The 23,105-nt window shown below is 44.3% G+C and overlaps 1 protein-coding gene across 2 annotated transcripts in view; it reads left to right on the forward strand.

Moving 5' to 3' along the window:
- The window catches only part of LOC122539507 (tetraspanin-5), a 111,815-nt gene that overhangs the window by 68,654 nt on the left and 20,056 nt on the right, over positions 1-23,105 (forward strand). For both annotated transcript variants that reach the window (XM_043674447.2, XM_087979912.1), the window contains exons 2-7: positions 37-87; positions 7,298-7,444; positions 12,607-12,777; positions 14,080-14,205; positions 15,471-15,518; positions 20,472-20,588. In XM_043674447.2, coding sequence (XP_043530382.1) covers positions 37-87; positions 7,298-7,444; positions 12,607-12,777; positions 14,080-14,205; positions 15,471-15,518; positions 20,472-20,588 — 660 coding nt within the window. The remainder of the gene's footprint in view (positions 1-36; positions 88-7,297; positions 7,445-12,606; positions 12,778-14,079; positions 14,206-15,470; positions 15,519-20,471; positions 20,589-23,105) is intronic.

Genomic DNA, 23,105 nt, shown 5'->3' on the forward strand with positions numbered 1-23,105 from the left:
CTAACATTTCCTTCATTGTTTGTTCCTGTTTTGCAGTTTTTGGGAGTGGCCTTTCTAGGGATCGGACTGTGGGCATGGAGTGAAAAGGTAAGGCCACCTGAAAGCACAAACGCAATGACTGCATTGCACGAAATAACCCCAGGCTTTCTTTGCTTGTGCTATTCATAAAATGCCTTCAGCGGAAAATATTCCTCTTTGGGCTGAGGGACTGAGGGGATGTGGGGGGAGAATGAGGGGAGGAACAGGGTGTTGGGGGGAGGGGGAGAGGGTGGGGTGAGTGAGAGGATTGGGGGTTGGTGGAGACAGGGGAGGGAGAAGGGACAGAATGGTGGCAATGATGAGGAAGAACAGGGTAGGAAGTGAAGTGAACTGGGGTAATGGTCATGATGAGGAGGTGCTGGGGTGGGCAAAGTTTAAAAATCACACAACACCGGGTTATAGTCCAACAGGCTTATTTGGAAGCGCTAGCTTTCGGAGTTACTTGACAAAGGAGCAGTACATCCAAATAAACCTGTTTGACTATAACCTGGGGTAATAGTGACCATGGGTTTAGATCAGAGTGGTGCTGGAAAAGCACAACAGGTCAGGTAGCATCCGAGGAGCAGGAAAATCGACGTTTCGGGCAGAAGCTCTTCATCAGGAATAGAGGCAAGAAGCCTCCAGGGTGGAGAGATAAATGGGGGGAGGGGGAGAAGGTAGCAAAGAGTACAATAGGTGAATGGGGGTGGGGATGGAGGTGATAGGTCAGAGGGGAGGGTGGAGTGGATAGGTGGGAAGGGAGATAGGCAGGTGAGACAGGTCATGAGGATGGTGCTGAGCTGGAAGGTTGGAACTGGGGTAAGGTGGGGGGAGGGGAAATGAGAAAACTGGTGAAGTCCACATTGATGCCCTGGGGTTGAAGTGCTCTGAGGCAGAAGATGAGGCATTCTTCCTCCAGCCATCGGGTGGTGAGGGAGCGGTGGTGGAGGAGGCCCAGGACCTACATGTCCTTAGTGACCGTGGGCAGGATGGGGACAGAGAAAGAAAGCGGTAAAAAAGACAATTGAAGTAAAACATGCCGCAGTTCCTGACTCTGGGCTTTACGTTGTAACCAAAGGATAGCATCAAATCCAGTGCACATCCTGATCTAGCAAAGCTTACTGTTAAACCTCAATCAACTGTCAAATGAAAGAAAGTAAATTGAAGGACATGGAAAAAGGGGAGAGAAACAGTGAAGATTTAGGTGGATAATATTAGAATTGAGAGCTTTTAACTAGTATGAAAGTCTGAACAGACTGTGGGTTCTTTACTCTAGAAAAGGGCAGGCAGGTTGAGGGTGGTTGTGGGAGGGGTTGATACATCTGTCTTTTAAAATAATGAAAGTTTGATAGGCTGGATGGAGAGAAGACTTGAGACCAAACGTTGGGTCTGTAAATACGAGATGGTTGCTTATAATTTATTTTTAATTCATTCCCTGGATGAGGCCCTCGCTGGCTAGACCAACTGGTAGGTGTGGGGTGTGGGAGGTACACAGAGGATGGTCAACACCATCAGAGCAGTTAGACTGAATGGTCTGTGTCTGGAGAAATATTTTCATCAATATCCTAAAGGGAATTGGATATATCCTTGAAGTGGTAAAAAGTTTGGTGCTACAGGGAGAGAGAGCAGGTAGTGTTTGGACTAAAACAGAAATTACTGAATTAATTGGCTAGCTCTTTCAAAGAGCCAGCATGAGAATGATAGGCTGAATGTCCTCTGTCGATGTTGTATCGTTTTATAATTCTACATCGATGACTTTTACTGAGTCCTACAGGTCATGACTGGAGTCTTGGGAAGCATTTGTGTTCTTTAATGAATAAAGAATATGGTCAGAAATATTCTTTTTCTTAAATACACATATAATTGGACCCAAAAAGTAACAAACAGACTTTTTGTTACATGACATACAGAGGATTGGGAATGGGTGGTTGGTTAATGGTTGTCTGACGAAACAAATACCAAGTGACTAATAATGCACTGGATTGTCTTAACATTGTCCACATGTCTATCTGTCAAAGTCAGAGTGCTGGGCATGACTCATGAAGCAAATCATTCCTGGGCTTGTTAACTGACTACAGTATTTGTCATCAGGAATTTACTGATTGTTTTGCATTCCAAGGAACAGTTACAAACAGGCTTGCAGGAAACTAGTTTTCAGAACTTTTGGAAAGGGAAGGACAGGCCTGCATTCCTACACCTTTGTCTCTTATATACCTCTCCATTTACTGAATGTGCCAAACAGCCAGAGACTTGCTTTCTGGATTATAGTTACTGTAGTAATGCAGGAAATGTAGCTGCCAGTTTGTGGACAGCAAGCTCCCATAAGCATGAAAGTAATAACGACTTGGATCATCTGTATTTGTGATGCTGATTGAGGGGTATATATTGCAAAGTATTTGGGAGAGTTTACACACCACTAGGCAGTAATCACTTTTGGAGGTTAAGGTGTTAAACCAAGGCGCTGTCTGTCCTCTTAGGTCAACATTAAATGCCCCTTTGAAGAAAAGCAGGGTGATTGTGAGAAGGGTTGGGGATTGAAACAAATAGGTTATTGGGTCATGAGCACCTTTCTTTTTGTGAGATTTGGCTGTGCATAAATCTGCTGTGCTTCTGATGTTACAACAGCTGGCTGTTACAGATCAAGTTGAGGCTGGCAGGAGCTGGAGAGAAGGATTGCTCGAAACTAGAAAAAATAGGAGGAAATAAAGTTGACCCCAAAAGTTGGTTTTCAATTCTGAGAGTTGAGTGTAAAGACAGTCGATGGTAGTGCAGGGTTTATGCTCCTTATCCGTGCATTACAGTCGGATAAAATCTGTGGTTTTCCTTGTGGCTATATGCGATGTGCACATTTGGAAAGGCACCAGATTTTGATGAATGGCTGCTTGTGAGCTCTGGTTGTAAGCTGAAGTGTTTTTGAAACATGGGTTTGACCAGCTTCCCCCTGGTGGCTTAGAACTGAGCCAGCTGTTGGTCAGAGGAAAGCTCATATCCTTATAGTGCCAACATTATTCAAACCGATTACCTGACCATTAGCGTGTTGCTGTATATCAGACCGATTACCTGACCATTAGCATGTTGCTGTATATCAGAGCTCACAAGGCATTTCCAAAAATGACACTGCCTGAAAACAGAAGGTATTTCATTGGATGTAAAGTATGTTGGGATGTTCTGAGGTTGTGAAAGGTGCTATTTAATTGCAAATTTGTTCTTCCCTTAACAAGTATAAGAAACCCAGTAAGATGTTGAGTTTTCTTTTGATCTTTCTATTCATCACCATTGCCCCACCCCCTTACCACCTCCAACTCATTTTTAATTCAGAAGTCACACATCAACCAGGTTATAGTCCAACAAGTTTTTGAAATCACAAGGTTTTGAAGTCAGTTCACCTGTCGAACTATAACCTGGTGTCATGTGACTTCTGACTTTGTCCGCCCCAGTCCAACACCGGCACCTCCACATCATGGCTTCTTTTTAATTGGTTCATCACGGTCCCACTTCCTCACCTGTAGAGTTATAAGTGGGAATGGGATAGACTGTTCAGTCCCTAGACAATAGGATCATAGCTGAACCTCCATTCTGAGGGAACTGTCATTGGTTTCTCATTCCCTGCTTCCCCGAATAGGACTATCCATTAAGTAGTGAAATCCGAATCTCACATGTACATTTATGAGGACTTTACTTTAAATAGGATTAGTTTAATGAATGAACCAGTCTGTTTGTTGTTTATTCTACACAAGCAATGACCCTAATCCTGTGTCCCCACCCTATGTTTAGCTCAGTTGTTTCTTCCCCCATTGTCTGTCAGACATCAGCTGACCCTTTCTATCAGTGTTGATGAGATGTTTGCATCAACACCAAGTCTATGTTGCCTTGCTACCCCTGTGCTCACTGACCCACACTAGGGCCCAGCGAACAACGTTGTGACTTAAAAATCCTCATCTTTGTTTTCAAATCACTCTGGGGTCATCTCCCTCCCAATTTCTAACTCCTCCAGCCCCACCACCTTCCAAAATATCCACACTCCTCAAATTCTGACATCCCCAACTTCTATTGACCCTCCATTAATAGCCATACCTTCAGTTGCCCAGACCCTAATCTGTGGAATCCCTGCATGTCTCTACTTCTGGTCAGACCACGTGTTGAAGCCCCCTGTGCTGATCTACTGCAATGTAACGTTTATCTGTAATCTCTTTATCTGACTGTAATGTCTATCCTTTTAACTTTATTTCTTATTTATGGGTGGCACGGTGGCACAGTGGTTAGCACTGTTGCCTCACAGCGCCAGAGACCGGGGTTCAATTCCTGCCTCAGGCGACTGACTGTGTGGAGTTTGCACGTTCTCCCCGTGTCTGCGTGGGTTTCCTCCGGGTGCTCCGGTTTCCTCACACAGTCCAAATATGTGCAGGTCAGGTGAATTGGCCACGCTAAATTGCCCGTAGTGTTAGATAAGGGGTAAATGTAGGGGTATGGGTTTGTGTGGGTTGCGTTTCGGCGGGTCGGTGTGGACTTGTTGGGCCGAAGGGCCTGTTTCCACACTAAGTAATCTAATCTTATTTCCTAATTTATACTATGAATCATTGAGGTAATGTAACTTATTTTCTTTATTTCTCTATTTTGTATCTGAGATTTGTACCAAGGTATTTAAGATGGTACCGTGAGGGGCAACATTGTAAACTTTTCACTATACTCCTGTAGTTGAGTGCATGTGATGATAAACCTAATTCTAATATTAATTCTTTACTTCCCTACTTTAACACATCCCTTACAATTTACCCCTTGGACCAAGCTTTGAGTTAAACTTCCCAAAGTAGGTGTCAGGACCCAATGATAGTTGTGAGCTGATATCTTGGGGTCATGGACCTGAAGGTAGCAGTGACTAACATGGAGCACTGACTGAATTATAACAGCCGCGGTCCTGCTTTAACATCTTTGGAGCTGTAAGTGGGAACGATGTACATTGTTCAATCCCTAGAGCCTGCTCCACCATTCAATAGGATCACAGCTGAACCTCCAGTCAGAGGGAGATGTCAATGGTTTCGCATTCCCTGCTGCCCCTCGCCTCCCCCCCCCCCCCCCCCCCCCCCCAGCTTGCCCCATCCTCTCAAGTTTCCACTACCAACTCCCGGCTCCCCTCACCTGAGGGACCGCAGTAATCTTCAAACCATGAGACGGCATCACAGAGCTTAAGAAGCACTGCTTTCGGACCTAATGTCCGTCATGTATTGGCTCAGTGTTGTACTTTATCTTATAAATTCTTCTGTCAAGCACCTCAGGATCTTTCATTATGCTGTATAAATATAAGATGTTGTTATATTCTGCACACTCTCAACTTTCTACATATAGGAAAACAAAACGTGCTAAAGTCCCAAAGACTTTCGATTTAATTCCATTCACATTCCCTCGTTCTTGGCTTCATGACTGTGGCAAACAGTTCTTTCTATCAGTCCTATCTCAGGAGCTCCAGTTCACTCAAGAATCCTGAGAGATTTATCATTCAATTCTGATATCACCCTTGTAAGTATCTTCACTTTCTGCAGTGCCTCTATGTCCTTTCATCGTACAAAGTTCAGAAGTGTTCACATTACATCAAATGCAGTCCAATCTTTCAACTTGACAGCACTGGCCTTTGGCATGTATTAACCACAATTGATTTATCACAGGCTGAATATGTAGTCATAATTGTGCATGATCTACACCATTTATAAATCTAAGTAAACTCAATTCAGCTTTTGAAGCCTCATCGATTTTATGAATCAGTCACCCATACAAGAGGCAGCTTGTCTGTCACTTAATAGCTAGTGAGTTGGTTCCTCTGGGTCCCCACTTAGTTCACTCCAGGTTATGTTGTTGGTGAAACATAATCAGCGGCATCTTTGCTCACCCACGGTTAGAGAATAGATTGAACTGGTCTCGCCAGACATTTCACATCCTCACGTGCGGTTTGGCCACAGTTACATACTTTATGGCCCTTTGTTGTAACTTACCGATCGAGTGTTGCAAAAGTTTGGTGCCTGCCAAATGTAAACCCATGAGTGCTGTAACACAATTTGGGAGTGTAACTTACAGCTGGATAAGTTATCATAGCTTTCGCTTAATGGCAGGTGTTAGAAAGTAATAGTGGAGGGTTACTTTTTGGATTGGAAGCCTGTGACCTTGATATCCCACAGAGATTAGTTCTGGGTTCTCTTTCAATTGTCATTTATATAAATGATTTGAATAAGAGTATAAAAGGCATGGTTAGTAAGTTTGCAGCAGACACCAAAATTGGTGGCAAAGTAGACAGTGAAGAATGTTTCCTCAGATCACAAAGGGATCCTGATTCAATGGGTCAATGGGTTGAAAAATGGCAGGTGGAGTCCAATCTGGGAAAATGTGAGGGATTACATCTGGATACAACAAACAGGAGTAGGGCTCATACAATTAACGGTAGAGTCTTGGTTAATGCTGTAGAACAGAGGGACCTAGGGATGTAGATACATAATTCTTTGATGTTTGTGTCACTTACAGAGAGGAGGGTTAAAAAGACATTTGGCATGCTCGCCTTTGAGCATAGGAGTTGGGATGTCATGTTGAGGTTGTACAGGACTTTGGCAAGACCTCTTCTGGAATACTGTGACCAGTTCTGGTCACCCAGTTATTGGAAGGATATTATAAAGCTGAAGAGGGTTCAGATGAGATTTACCAGGATGTTGCTGGGTATGGAAGGAGTGAGTTATAAAAGGCTAGATAGGCTGGGACTATTTTTTCCTGGAGCGTAGCAGGTTGAGACACGACCTGATAGAAGTTTATAAAATACTGAGAGGTATAGATGGAATTAATGGTAGTTGTCTTTTCCCGCGAATGGTGGATTTCAAGACGAAGGAAAATATTTTTAAGGGGAGAGATTTAAAAAAAAGACTTGAGAGGCAAATCATTTACACAGAGGGTGGTTCACATGTGAAATGAACTTCCTGAGGAAGTGAAAGATGTGGGTACAATTTAAAAGACATTTGGATAGATACTTGAATAGGCAAGGTTTGGAGGGAAAAGGGCCAGGAGCAGGCAGAGGGGATTAGTTTAGTTTGGGATAATGTTTGGCATGGATTGGTTGGATCGAAGGGTCTATTTCTGTGCTGTATGACTGACTCTTGTTTTAATGCACTTTATGTAAGATACTTTATCAATTCAGTTTACAGTCGCTATCTCCTGAAATAGATATGAAATGAGAAAGTTTGAGATTATAATTTTTTCAATTGTGTCCAAATATTGTTTGAGCTGTGTATTTAACATTTTTTTTAAGGGAGTCTTGTCCAATATTTCATCAATCACAGACCTGGGTGGATTCGATCCAGTCTGGTTATTCCTTGTGGTCGGAGGTGTGATGTTCATTCTGGGATTTGCAGGATGTATTGGGGCTCTGCGAGAGAACACCTTCTTGTTGAAATTTGTAAGTATTTCAAGTATTCTTAACAGAGGGGTTTCCAGGGAGATCTGACAGCCCAGTCTTGGCTGCTCGGGTGGAGCAAAATGTTCATAAAATGGACATTGAGGGATCACATGACATTTAGAAATATGGAGTAACCAGGATTGGAAATCTCGGAAGAATAATTAAATTGGTTGGATTCAATACAGGTGCTGCAAAGGGATCTTAACAGAGTTTGTAACTAGATTGAATTATGGAGAAATGTACCCACAGACAAAAAGTAAAATTAAGAGACACTGTGTAGTGATTGGAATCAGGTGGATCTTGTTAACTACAAGATCCTTGATTTGGATTGTTAATCTGTGCCAATCAGGAGGCACTGGCTGACCAAAATAAACAGGTTCTTTCAAGGACCTAAAAAGGAGGGCCCTGTATCGACTGCTGCTGCACACCATCCACCTCTTCTCCCTCATCCACCGTTCGGACACGCCTTGGCGTGCCCATTTGCCACCGGGCGGTGGGGATCCCCAGTGGAGGGCTCTCTACGCGGGAGTCCACCCCCTTTCTCTCGGGGATCTGTGGTGGAGGGTGCTGCACACAGCGGTCCCCTGCAACCGCAGGTTGCGGTGGTTCACAGACTCCCAGCCCAACTGCTTGTTCTGTGGTGCTGTGGAGTCCGTGGACCATGTATATATTGGGTGTGGGCGTTTGCACTCCCTTTTTGATTTCCTGAAAAACCACCTCCTCTGCTTTTGGTTGCACTTCAGTCCCATGCTCCTGATCTTTGGGCACCCGGTACGGAGGAAGGAGGGCAGGTCTGAAGACCTCCTCGTGGGTCTGCTCCTGGGCCTGGCCAAACTGGCCATCAACAGGTCCAGGCAGCGGGCCGCGGAGGGGGTCGTTAGGGCCGACTGCCTGCCCCTCTTCCGCGGTTACGTTAGAGCCCGGGTGTCCTTGGAGAAGGAGCACGCGGTGTCCAACAACACCCTGGAGTTGTTCAGGGAGAGGTGGGCGCTGCAGGGAATGGAGTGCATCATTTCTCCCTCCAACTCTATTTTGATTTAGTCCCTACCCTCCCCTTCACTGTTTTGATCACACAGCACTGCCCTTTGATGTGAAGGGCAGTGTTTGTCACTGGCCACCCGGGTGTTTTCCTATCTTCCTGGTGGTGGAATTTGAATAAAGATTCGTGCACTTTGTGTCTTTCACTTAGTCTCACACGTATACACACACACCATGGGTGCTGGGGAAAAAATAAGCACTACCGCACTTAGGTGGTAGTGTGGGGATTATATAAAAAAAAAATAAAAAAAATAATAAATAAACAGGCCTGCTGTCCTTACCCTCCCCCTCACTGTTTTGATAAAGAAAAAAAGAAAAAAATAAACAGGGGATTTTAATGCCTGCCCTCCCCTTCACTGGTTGATCACGCAGCATTGCGCTTTGATGTGAAGGGCCCTGCTTGTCATTGGCCACTCGGGTGTTTCCTTTCTTCCTGGTGGTGGAAACCGAATAAAGATTTGTGCACCTTGTGTCTCTCACTGTGTCTCTCACCTGCACACACACAACATGGGTGCTGGGGAAAAAATAAGCACTACCTCAGTTAGGCGGTAATGTGGGGATTAATAAAAAAGAAAAAATTTTTTTAAAATAAATGGAATCTCCTCAGCGCAGTGGACTGATTCTGAGCAGTTTAACCACAGTTATTCACTTTGTTGTAATTTAAAGCTCAAGTGTTGCAAAGTTTTGGTCCTACTGAATGTAAACTCATGAGCGCTGTAGCACAATTCAAGCATTTAACGTATAACTGGATAAGTTATCTTTGCATTCTTGTCCTTTACATTCAGGATTAAATATGTATGAACATCTTAAAGAAGAGCAGAAGTAGCACATTCAGCGCCTCAATCCTGTTCCGCTATTCAATAAGATTTTAGCTGACCTGATGGAGTTTCAAATTCCACATTGCCGTTTACCCCAATAGCCTATGATACTCCTGCATATCAAGAATCCATCCACAAAGTGCTGGAGAAACTCAGCATCTGTGGAGAGAGAGTTGACATTTTGAGTCCAGTGAGTCTTCAGACATCTCTTCTAAAGAAGGGTCACTGGACTTCAAATGGTCAATCTTGTTTTCTGTCCTCAAATACTGCCAGACCTGTTGAGTTTCTCCAGCATTTTCTGTTTTTGCTTCTGCTCTCCAGCGCCTGCAGTTCTTTGTTTTATTTAAGAATCTATCCACCTCCGTCACAAAAAATATTTCGTGACCTTGTCTCCACTGACCTCTGAGGCAGAGAGCTCCGAAGCTGCACAACCCTGAGAGAAAACAATTCATGTTGCTGTCCCTCAATAAGTGTCCCCTTAAATCTGGACTGACTCCCAAGAGAAAAAGATCTTTTCCACCTTCAACAGCAGCAATTACTGGAAAAACTCAGCAGTTGAAAAAGGGTTACTGGACTCAAAACGTTAACTCTGCTTTCTCTCCACACATGCTGCCTGTTCTGCAATTTTTCCAGTGATTTCCAGTGATTTCCAGTGATTTCCAGTGATTTCCAGTGATTTCCAGCATCTACAGCTCTTTAGGGTTTAAAAAAAAATCTTTTCCTCCTTGTCAAGGCTATTCAGGATCCGATACACTTCAAACAAGTTATCCCTTGCCCTCCTAAACTCCAGTGGAAACGAGTCTGGCCTGCCCAACCTTTACTCATAAAAGAATAACTCAGTCATTCCTGTTTATAATCTCCACAAGCTCCTCAAATAAGGAGACCAGAACTGCACACACTACTTGAGATGTGGTTTCCCCATTGCCTAGAAGCATGGCACCCTTAATTATGTCTTCAATTACTCCCATAATAAAACATTACATCCCATTAGACTTCATGATTATATGCTTTACCTTTGTACTGACTTGTTATGACTCACGCACCTAAATCCCTCTGCAGCTCAGAATTCAGCATTTCTCCTTTTAAGGAATACTTTTATTCTTCCTGCCAAAATGAACAACTTCACATTGTGCTCCATCTACTTGTTTGTTGCGCAGTCATCCAACCTCTCTGTATTGATCTGTAACTTCCTTATCTTTGTGATCTTTGTGTCATCTGCAAATTTAGCTGCCATGCCTTCACTCCCAACATCTAAGTCATTGATGTCAATTGTAAAACATTCAGGCCCCAGCAGTCCCCTTGTCACATGCTCTCAATTAGCATACTCTCTGATTTCTACCAGCCAGCCGATCATCAGTTCAGTTCATGCTGATATGTTACACCCTGTGTCATGAGCTTTATTCTCTGCATAGCCTTTGATGTGGCACCTTATCAAACACCTTCTGGAAATCCCAAGTTGACTACATCTATATTGACTGCAGAACTTACTCCTTCAAAGACTTCTAATAACTTAGTTAAATATGATTTCCCTTTGGCAAAGTCGTGCCAATTCCTCAAGATTACATGAAGTTTTTCTTAGTGCACAACCATAATCTCAATGTAAAATGAAGCCAAAAGTGCTCTGTATCCAGCACGATGTAGGGGAACTTTATAATTCTGTTTTCAGTTTGAGAATAACGCACTTAGAAGAGACTGACAGGTTGAAATGCAGTCTCTGCTTTATATCCAGAAGTGCTCTTACACACAACGGAATGTTTTTTCTTCCATCACCAAACCACATGTGGGTTTATTATTTCATCTGTTAACTACCACCAGTAAATCACCAATGATTTCCAATCAATTTGTTTATGCTGAAAGCCCATTAATGGCGATGTCAACTATTAAAGGAGACTGTGAGGAAGCTGTACAGTCTGTCTAGATATTTTAATCAAACTGCCAGCCTTGGGCTACTGTCTATGTGGGGTTTGCAATTATCCCTGTGTCTGTGTGAATTTCCTCTACTTCTGTTTCCTCCCACAATCCAAAGATTAGGTGGATTGGCTATACTAAAAACAAAATAGTCCAGGGCTGTGCAGGCTAGATGGATTAGCCATGGAGAATATAGGGTTATAGGGACTCTTCGGAGTTGGTGTGGACTCGATGGACTGAATGGCCTGCTTCCATACTGTAGACATCCTTAAAAAAAGGGTGTATGTTAATCTGTGCATGTATATATACATGTAACTCAAATTCAAATTCATTTCATTTTTTAAAACCGCAGATGTGATTTTAAATGCTGTTTGTTCGCCAAGTAACACTGCAATGGAGATCAAACTAAATTCACAGTCTCTGCTCGGGTTTTTTCAAGCAAATAATTCAAATTCTTGGAGTAGTTTCAGTTAAGCTCAGCATCCTAACTACGATGATAGCCTCTTCAATTAGAACACTTTTGAATAGGGAAAAAAGTGCTGACGGTTTTATACTGAGGGGCCCAGAAAGCGCAGTGCAGTTTCAGGATGGAGGGATTGGCTATTTCCAACTGAGTTGAGGAGAGATTGCTTCACTAAAGTTTACGAATATTTAAAATTATCTACCCTGTGTCCTTGAATGCTCAGTCATTGAAAATATTTAAGACTGAGGTTGATATGGAAACCAGGGATGGGGTGGAAAATGCGATTAAAGGTCAATCATGATCATACTGACTGGTTTCAAGGGGCCCTCTAACTTAGTCCTGCTTTTTCTATGTCCTTATGTCTGGCACTTCACAGGAGCAGTAATCAAACAGCAATTGACACTGAATGAGAGGTGAAAATGTTAAGGCAGGTGTGCAAAGTCTGGTTTTAAGGAGCCAGGAAAAATATCTAAATGGTGAGAGATGCAGTTTCCAAAAAATAGTGTTAACCACAGTAGGATTTTCAAGAAAAAAAAACAAAGAACTGCAGATGATAGAAATCAAAAACAAAATCAGACATTTCTGGAAAATCCCATCTGTGGAGATAGAAACAGTTAATGTTTTGGGTCCAGTGACCTTTCTTCATAAACCAGGATTTTTGTTTTAATCCTTCACAAACTGGCATAAAATTGCAGGTATGGCATCAGCAAACATTTCAATTTTTAAATGAAAAATTCTCTTTGGTTAATAAGAAAATGGAATTCTGTTAATGTAACAGATGCCATGCAGAGCAGCATGGGGTATATATGAGGCAAGTCTCTGGCTGTGGATTACTATTTTGAAAGTCATTTGGTTGCAATTGTTGGAAGTTGATGGCATCAGTATCTGTACAGAAGCTTTTAAACCTGTGTCATTTCTTCTGTTTCTTAACCTAGTTCTCCGTATTCCTCGGAGTGATCTTCTTCCTGGAGCTCACAGCTGGGGTCCTGGCATTTGTCTTCAAGGACTGGATCAGGGATCAACTTAACCTTTTCATTAACCAGAATATCAGAGCATACCGAGATGATATTGATCTCCAAAATCTTATTGACTTCACACAGGAATATGTAAGTCCATTCTACCAGGGTATGAGGATATCAGAGTGTTAGCTATAACCAATCTGAACCAGTTCGGGAAAGACTGAAGCTAACTCCAGATTGATATAACTTTGGGTCAATTCTCAATCACCTTGAAAGTAATGTAGCAAATGTTTTACAGCATATTACTAGGCCTACATAGGTTAAATTATAAGGAGGCTTCTTTTCCCTTGAATATATGAGGATCAAGGTGGTTTAATTGGAACAGATGGAGATTAAACATTCTGAGGTGGGGAACAGGGCAATAACACATCATTGTCATCAGAGCCAGGTCATTCAAGAGAGAATGTGAGAAAGACTTTTTCGAGCACAAGGGACACAGGTGTGAACTTTCACCCCCACAGGGAGAGGAGCTGGGTCAAATTGTAATTTTTAATTTGAGAGGTCAATAGATTTTTGCAAGCCAAGAGTATGAATAAAATTGGACCCAAGAATGCATTCAGCTCTGATCTCCTCGAATGGTAGTATAGACTCAAGGGGTTGAATAACGTTCTCTTTGTGTTCTTATGACTGTGTTTAAAGTGAAACCACTTTCTGGAAACCAAGTAAGGAAATGTATCTGACACATTGCAGGCAGTTTCCCTTCACCTTCAGATATTACCTAAGACTTATAATTTGCTAAAAACATCTCTTGTGCAATTCTGCAGGATTCCATATTATAATTTATATGCAAATCTATACTTACTGATTTGTCTGTTGTCCTATCTTCTCCCTTTCTCATCTTCACTCCATTTATTGCTTCCTGGCTCTTTCCTGCATTCTCTGTTTCTTGTCTTATCTGTCAGTGTCTCTGTCTCTAACTCCCCGTCTCGGTCTCTCCCCGTTTCGGTCTCTCTCTCTCTTCCCCTCATTGCCCACCCCCCCGGCCCCCCTCCCATCCCATCTCTCCCCATCTGTCTGTCTGTCTCTGTCTCTCTGAGGTGTACAAAATTATGAGGGTCATAGACAGTGTCAATAGGAATAAACTTTACCCCTGAGAGGGGTCATAGATTTAAGATGACGATCAGGAGGTTTAGAGGGGATTTAATGAGAATTTCATTCACCAAGAGGACATGGCATGGCTTGAAAGGCTATGGACCAAGTACTGGGAAATAGGATGTGAGTAGATAGGTGCTTGATTACCAGTATGGACTCAATGGGCCGAAGAACCTCTTTCCATGCTGTAATATTTTATGACTCCACAAGCACTGACTATTTATAGTTTTTATCTTGCATTGTCACAATAGTGAGTTTTGAGCCTATGTTAATGATTCTCTATTTCTATAACTCCAGTGGGAATGCTGTGGTGCCCATAATGCAGATGATTGGAATCTGAATATTTACTTCAATTGTACAGAGAGCAATACAAGTCGGGAACGGTGTGGAGTGCCCTTTTCTTGCTGTACCAAGGATCCCACGGTGAGGCAGCACAGTAAATTACTGTTCTTCTCGTAGAAAAGGTCCTGGATAACATTTATCCCTAACTACGTCACTAAGAGTGATTATCTGGCCATCATCACATTGCTGTTTCTGGGATCTTGCTGTGTGCAATTTGGCTAACACAGTTCCTACTCTGCAGCAATGACTCGAACTAAATAAAGTACTTCATTGGCCATGTAGGAGCTATGGGAAATCCTGAGATCATGAAAGGTGCCATAGAAAAGTAAATTTTTTTTCCCTGCAAATTCAACATTGGATGGTCAAATGGATGAAAATATCACATCCCCTTTACCAACAGGGAGAAGTGATCCATAATGTGTTTGTTTATATTGTTATAATCCCAGCTGGTGTTAACACTGGACAAGTTGGACCCAGGGTCTGAAACCTTACTTGATAAACCCTAACCTAGTTTTCTTCCCCATCTGTGGAGGTCAGTCACTGAAAACATATGCAAGAGCTGCCAGTATATTTTGAATAAAGAATAAAATTTAAATTAAACAAGGAAAAAGCATGAGCTATACTACACGAGACAAAAGGTTGGAAACCTTTAATTGCAAACACCAGCAAGGGATTGGAACTCTCATTATACCTATTAACCCATCAATATCCTTACAAACTCCACAACCCAAGGGAACAGTTGTCACAGTTGTAATATCAAGGCTCCTTACCTCAACACAACTGCAACCAATTCCCTTCGAGTATGATTTTGTGCTTTACTGGATTCATTTTTTCTTCAGCTGGGATCTCTCTGAGACACCTAAACAAACTAAACCTATTATTACTTTAACTTTGAAACAAACACAAGTTCCGTAAGCCCAGTTTTCAACACTTTGGTTGGGTTTCTTACGAGAGAGTTTTAATACTTTAGCTTTCACTCTGGCACGTGCTCAGAAATAGACCAATATTCTCGTTGGTAGTAGCACAGTTTTGTTTGCACCTGTTTTAAAATGCCCCAACAACAAATCCCCCTCCCTTCACTGTGCAGGTGGTAAAAGATCATTAAAGGTGAATTAAAACAGACAGGTCTCCAGAGTCCATTACACCAAGCTCCAAAGAATATCTCTTTCCAAAATATAAAGGCTAAAAGCTGTCTCCGCTTTATAACACAATACACAAAATTTAAATTGAACATAATAAAATTATACATCAGGTTTTATATAAGCAGAAACTGTTACTTAATCCACGTGGGAACGCTACTGTTTGCTAACAGTTAATGTTTCAATATTATTGTTTTTTTTCTCCAGGAGGATGTCATTAACACTCAGTGTGGTTACGATGTCAGACTGAAAGTGGTAAGAACCAACAATTAAAAGGAACTTGATGCTAAAAAAATTAAATAAGCTTTTAAGTTTAATTTTGGCTTTCTTTGCATATGAATCATTTAGTGTGTAGATGTTTGGTTGGCAACATACAGTGGAACCCTAATACTGTGCCAACAAAGAGACAGTGAGGTCTTGTCCACCGGTCCAGGTGATGGGGATTGGTTTTTCAACACCTTATTACCAGCGTTTAACTATTCTGGATGCATTGTATTTTGCTGGATAGGTTTTATGCAGTTACTGTAGTATCGGCAGTGAGTTCTATTTGCTATAGCTAGCCAGCCTCTGTTTAAGTAGCCTCTGAGACTGTTGGCTGTAGTACATTGTTCAGAAAGACTCCGCTCAGTGAATACAGTCTGCCTGCTGTAAAATAGGCTGAGCATTTGGAGTTGGGGACCATGTATAGGGTGTCAAAGTTTGCAGATGACACTAAGATGAGTGGCAGAGCAAAGTATGCGGAGGACTGGGAAACTCTGCAGAGGAACATAAATGCTTTGAGTGGGCAAAGGTCTGGCAGATGGAATAAATGTGAATAAATGTGAATCACCCATTTTGATAGGAGTAAAAAGGACTATTACTTGAATGGTAAAAGTTTGCAGCATGCTGCTATGCAGAGGGATCTGGATGTCCTTGTGCATGAATCACAGAGTTGGTCTGCAGGTACAAGTAATTAGCTGAAAATGTGTTGCTGGAAAAGCGCAGCAGGTCAGGCAGCATCCAGGGAACAGGAGAATCGACGTTTCGGGCATAAGCCCTTCTTCAGGAATGAGGAAAGTGTGCCAAGCAGGCTAAGATAAAAGGTAGGGAGGAGGGACTTGGGGGAGGGGCATCGGGAATGTGATAGGTGGAAGGAGGTCAAGGTGAGGGTGAGAGGTCAAGGTGAGGGTGATAGGTCAGACTGGGGTGGGGGCGGAGAGGTCAGGAAGAAGATTGCAGGTTAGGAAGGCGGTGCTGAATTCGATGGATTTGACTGAGACAAGATGGGGGGAGGGGAAATGAGGAAACTGGTGAAATCCGAGTTCATCCCTTGTGGTTGGAGGGTTCCTAGGCGGAAGATGAGGCGCTCTTCCTCCAACCGTCGTGTTGTTGTGGTCTGGCAATGGAGGAGTCCAAAGACCTGCATATCCTTGGTGGAGTGGGAGGGGGAGTTAAAGTGTTGAGCCACAGGGTGGTTGGGTTGGTTGGTCCGGGTGTCCCAGAGGTGTTCTCTGAAACGCTCCGCAAGTAGCCGGCCTGTCTCCCCAATATAGAGGAGGCCATATCGGGTGCAGAGGATGCAATAGATGATGTGTGTGGAGGTGCAGGTGAATCTGTGGTGGATATGGAAGTTTCCTTTGGGGCCTTGGAGGGAGGTGAGGGGGGAAGTGTGGGCGCAAGTCTTGCACCTCCTGCGGTTGCAGGGGAAGGTGCCGGGAGTGGAGGTTGGGTTGGTGGGGGGTGTGGATCTGACGAGGGAGTCACGGAGGGAGTGGTCTTTATGGAATGCTGATAGGGGAGGGGAGGGAAATATATCCTTGGTGGTGGGGTCCGTTTGGAGGTGGCGGAAATGACGGCGGATGATGCGTTGTACATGGAGATTGGTGGGGTGGTAGGTGAGGACCAGTGGGGTTCTGTCCTGGTGGCGGTTGGAGGGGCGGGTCTCAAGGGCGGAGGAGCGGGAAGTGGAAGAGATGCGGTGGAGGGCATCGTCGACCACGTCGGGGGGGAAATTGCGGTCCTTGAAGAAGGAGGCCATGAGGGTTGTACGGTTTTGGAACTGCTCCTCCTGGGAGCAGATGCGGCGGATACGAAGGAATTGGGAGAATGGGATGGGGTTTTTACAGGGGGCAGGGTGGGAGGAGGTGTAGTCCCGGTAGCTGTGGGAGTCGGTTGGTTTGTAGTAGATGTCCGTGTTGATTCGGTCGCCTGAGATAGAAATAGAAAGGTCGAGGAAGGGGAGGGAGGAATCTGAGACTGTCCAGGTGAATTTGAGGTCAGGGTGGAAGGTGTTGGTGAAGTGGATGAACTGTTCAACCTCCTCGTGACTGTATCGGCGCCGCCTCGTGCTCCCACGAGGTCTTTGGACTCCTCCATCGCCAGACCACAACAACACGACGGTTGGAGGAAGAGCGCCTCATCTTCCGCCTAGGAACCCTCCAACCACAAGGGATGAACTCTGATTTCACCAGTTTCCTCATTTCCCTCCCCCCACCTTGTCTCAGTCAAATCCATCGAATTCAGCACCGCCTTCCTAACCTGCAATCTTCTTCCTGACCTCTCCGCCCCCACCCCAGTCTGACCTATCACCCTCACCTTGACCTCTTTCCACCTATCACATTTCCGACGCCCCTCCCCCAAGTCCCTCCTCCCAACCTTTTATCTTAGCCTGCTGGACAAACTTTCCTCATTCCTGAAGAAGGGCTTATGCCCGAAACGTCGATTCTCCTGTTCCCTGGATGCTGCCTGACCTGCTGCGCTTTTCCAGCAACACATTTTCAGCTCTGATCTCCAGCATCTGCAGACCTCACTTTCTCCGGTACAAGTAATTAGGAAGGCAAAGGGAATTTTATCCTTCAATGCTAAAAGGATTGAGTTTAAAAGCAGGGAGGTTATGTTGCACCTGTACAGGGTGATGGTGAGGCCACACCTGGAGCACTGTGTGCAGTTTTAGAACGTAGAACATGACCGTGCAGTCCAGACCCTTCAGCCCTCAATGTTGCACTGACCTGTGAAACCAATCTGAAGCCCATCTAACCTACACTATTCCATTCTCATCCATATGCCTGTCTAATGACCACTATCAGATGGCCTACTCCTGCTCCTGGATCTTACATTCTTGCTCTGAATCCTGCCAGTCATCTCAATCCACTTCCAACTCATTGACACTACTGTAGTCAATCTGGATATCCTGCAGTTCATGAAGTAAAATCAAATCCACCTTACCTCTTTCATCAATTTTGTCCCATTTTCAGAATGTGCCCTTTTTGGAAGACCTCATGTTAGAGGAATGTATTTTTGTTCAAACTGAAGAAGGGCTAAAGCTTCCTGCCTGCTTGAAAGAAAGATCTACATTTCAGTAGCACCTTTCATACCCATGGAATGTTGCAAAGCATTTACAGCCCATGAAATCCTATTGCATTGTGTGATCACTGTTACAGTGTAGAAAGTGGGATGGCCAATTTGTGCACAGCAAGCTCCCACCAATAGCAATGATCAGGTTATCTGTTTTGTGAGATTATTTGAGGGATGGACGTTGGGCCAAGGCACTGATGAGCGTTTCCTTGCTCCTCTTCAGAGTCGGGCCAAGGGGTCACTTGCAGTTGCTGAAAGGGGCAGTGAGAGCTGTGCTGGAACTTCCCGTGTGAATGACAGCACCTCCCATGATACTGTGCTCCCTTGGTACTGCACTGGGACTGTCCTCTTTCTGGAGTGGGGTTTTAACGACACAACCTTTGACTTAGAGACGAGCATGTTTTCCACAGAGCGAGGGTTGACATGAGAAACTATTTGTCATCACTTTCCTGCTGGGATCATTGGTACAGGAAGAGCCCACACTGCTCTGCCATTCGGTGAACTCATGACTGATATGTAACTTAACTCAATTAGAAACCGAAACAGAATACTGGAGAAACTCCAATAGGTCTGGCAGCATCTCTGGAGAGAGAAAAACAAAGTTAGTATTTCTAATACAGTGACTCTTGTTCAGAACTGATAGTAGCAAGGAAATGGTGGTATATATGTTGATGACAGAGGAAGGGGGAAAGAAAATGGGTGAGTGGATAGGTGGAGATGGAGCCCCGTGAGAGAGTTAGATAGGCAAGCAAAGGGATTAGATCAGATTAGATTAATTAGTGTGGTAACAGGCCCTTCAGCCCAACAAGTCCACACCGACCCTCTGAAGAACAACCCACCCAGACCCATTCCCCTACATTTACCCCTTCACCAGACACTACGGGCAATTTAGTATGGCCAATTCACCTGACCTGCACATCTTTGTGACTGTGGGAGGAAACTGGAGCACCCGGAGGAAACCCACGCAGACACGGGGGGAATGTGCAAACTCTACACAGACAGTTGCCTGAGGCAGGAATTGAACCCAGGTCTCTGGCGCTGTGAGGCAGCAGTGCTAACCACTGTGCCACCATGCCACCCAATGATTGGTGGTGAGCCAGGGAAGTAGAAAAGCTGGTAATGGGGACGATGAGTGGGTGAGAATGGTTTGGCTGTGCTGGGAGCAGCTCCATGTAATGACAGGGCTGGGGGTGTGAGGCTGGGTAAAGGACATGGTGGAAGGTGCTCAGGCCCTCAAGTTATTGAATTCAATACAGAGTTCAGAAGGGTCCTCAAGTGGAAAATGAGGTGCTGTTCTTGCAGCTTGCGCTGAGCTTCACTGGAGCACTGCAAGCCTGAGACAGAGATGTTGGCCAGGGAACAGGAGGGTGTGTTGAAGTGAAGGCACCTGGATGTTTGGGGCCATTTTTGCAGATAGAATGTATGTGTTCCACAAAGCAGTCACACAGTGTGCATTTCATCACCCCAATGTAGAGGAGACTACTGCTTACTGTACCCCCACCCTCATTCCCCATCTTCAGCACAAATACCATCATTTCCATTTACTATCAGTTCTGAAGAAGGGTCACAGGACTCGAAACCTTAACTGTGTCTCTTTCTCCCCAGGTACTGCCAGGCCTGCTGAGTTCCTCCAGCAATTTCTGTTTCTGTTTCAGACTTTCAGCATCTGCAGTATTTTTGTTGTATTAGGACAGTCGGTGAGAGATACATGTTTGGATTAATATTATAAAGAAGTGCTTCAACTTAAATGTAGCAGGAACAAAGCAGTCTCAGGATGAGTATATTTAAATGTTGGTCCCACAGACTTTTCTCTGGGATTTTATGCTACTGAGCCTCATGTGACATTCACTTAAAATACATTTGTTTCAATCACAGGATACTGAACAACGGAATTATATTTACACTAAAGGTTGTGTGGGACAGTTTGAGAAATGGCTCGGGGAAAATCTGACAGTGGTTGCAGGAATATTTATTGGAATTGCATTATTACAGGTGAGAATTATTATATTGTCTTGTACTTTGTGTTTTGAGTACTTCTGTGGATTCATTCCTTCCCTATCTCTGGAATCTCCTCCAGGTCCATAACCTTCAGCAATCTCCACATTCCTCCACTGCTCACCTGTTAATAATACCCCGAGGCCATTGCTGTCTCTTGTGCATTTGGGAAAGGTCTTTTTCACACAGCGAGTGGTTAGGGTCTGGAACACACTGCCTGGAAATTGTGTCGAAGGAAGTTGAATTGAGGCATTCAGGAGTGCATTGAATAAAACTGAAATCGAAACATTGTCGAGGGTTTTGGGGAAAAGGCTGGAGAATGACATTCCTTACTCAGGGAGCTGGTGCAGACACGATGTGCGGAATGGCCTTTTATCTGAACCATAACAATTCTGTGATGTGTTTGCCATTAGTCTGGATTTCTAATTCCATGTTTTTTTATAGAATTACATTTCACCACCTGCTGTGGTGGGATTCAAGCCCTTGTCCCCAGAGCATTAACCTGGGACTCTGAGTTATCCAGCTCCAGGAAAATCCCCACTCCACTGCTGCGCCCTTTTGCTAACTGTTATTTACTGATTGTTCCTGAGAAACACCTAGGGGGATGTTTTGATGTGTTAAAGACACTGGAAAAATACAAGTTTGCCTTGTTGTTCAGTTTGTAATGAGTGGTTTCTCTGTGAAAGGATGATGATGTGCCAGTGTTACATCATTCCAGCTGGCACCTTCTTGAAGGTCACTTTAACTGGGGCATTGAGAGAAAAACATCCACTCCTCAGAGACTGGGTGGTGCTTGGAAAGCAGTGTTTTTGTTTCTGCTCTGAAGCCTGGGCCTGATCCAACTTTGGACTGTAGACAGCAGCATTTTCTCACTCTCACAACACAAGATCCGTTTGATCCCAGCTCCAGCTCCTCCTGGACAAGGTTATGCAACACCTCCCCAGTGTGCTTGCTCACTGAAAGGCCTTGAGAGAGGCTGTTGTGCAAAGTGGCAATGCAAACACAGGCATTCTCAGCTTTGCAGGGTCACAGAGTGGAAGGAGGCCATTCAACCCATTAAAAAAAAATCATCATGGGATGAGGCTGGACATTGGCTCGGCCAGCATTTATTGCCCATCGCTAATTGTCCAGAGGCAACGTCAGCCACATTGCTGTGGGTCTGGATTCACATGTCGGCCAGACCAGGTAAAGATGGCAGTTTCCTTCCCTTTGGACATCAGTGGACCAGATCGGGTTTTACCAACAATCAGCAATGGATTCACGACCACCGTTAGACTCTTAATTCAAGATTTTTATTGAATTCAGGTTCCACCAATTGCCATGGGAGGATTTGAATCTGGGTCCCCAGAACATTATCTGGGTCTCTGGATTATCAGTGCAGTGATAATATCACTAGGCCATCTCCTCTCCAGCCCTCCTGAGCTGCACCAGCTTTCTGAATGATCACTTCCCCATGTTCCTTCCGAAGGCTGTTCCTTCTCAGACAACAACCCAATTCCTCCTGGAAAGCCTCAAACGATCCATCCTCCGATGTGCTCTCTGGCAGTGCAGGCCAGACCACTTGCTGCGTTAGACTGTTTCTCCTTGTGTCCTGTTGCTGCTTTTGCCAACTACCTAAAACCTGTCCCCGAGCTTGTTCTCAAACCTTTTATCAATGCTGACAGCTACCCCCCATCTGTCCTGTCTAGATCCCTCATGGTTTTGAACACCTTTCAAACTTCTAGGAGAAAAACCGCCTCAGATTCTCCAATCTATCTCAGTAACTGAAGTTGTGTATCCCTGCATCCATTCTCATTAATCTGTTTTGCACACTCTCGCATGCCTTCACAGCTTAGCTTAGCTCTGATCATCTGACCACTCACACAGTGAATTGCTTTAATTATCCTTTAGGCATCTATTTATTTTCCCTTAATTATTAAACCAGACAAAAAAAGTAGAGGGGTACAAAAGTTGCTCTCTCTTGAGTTCATGCTTCTTTACAGTAAAGTCAAGAGTGTGTTGCTGGAAAAGCAGAGCAGGTTAGGCAGCATCCGAGGAGCAGGAGAATCAACGTTTCAGGCTTAAGCCCTTCACCAGGAAGGTTCTCATTGACTCTCCTGCTCCTCAGATGCTGCCTGACCTGCTCTGCTTTTCCAGCAACACACTCTTGACTCTGATCTCCAGCATCTGCAGTCCTCACTTTCTCCTCCTTTACAGTAAAGGTCTAATTAGGGGTTATATAAGTTGAGTAAAGGATGAAATTTCCACATCCTGTCCTAGGAACTGTCTTATGACACTCGCGCTCTCTCGCGCTCTCCCACTCTCTTTCTCACTCTCTCGCGCTCTCGCTCTCTCACTCGCACTCTCGCTCTCGCTCTCTCTCTCCCACTATCTTTCTCGCTCGCTCTTGCTCTCGCTCTTGCTCTCGCTCTCGCTCTTGCTCTCTCTCGCACTCGCGCTCCCGCTCTCGCGCTCTCCCGCTCTCCCGCTCTCCCGCTCTCCCGCTCTCCCGCTCTCCCCCACTCTCTTTCTCGC

The sequence above is a fragment of the Chiloscyllium plagiosum genome, unplaced genomic scaffold, assembly GCF_037043375.1.
Source record: "Chiloscyllium plagiosum isolate Xiang-an unplaced genomic scaffold, Cpla_swu_hap1 HiC_scaffold_36, whole genome shotgun sequence".
Taxonomy (NCBI): domain Eukaryota; kingdom Metazoa; phylum Chordata; class Chondrichthyes; order Orectolobiformes; family Hemiscylliidae; genus Chiloscyllium; species Chiloscyllium plagiosum.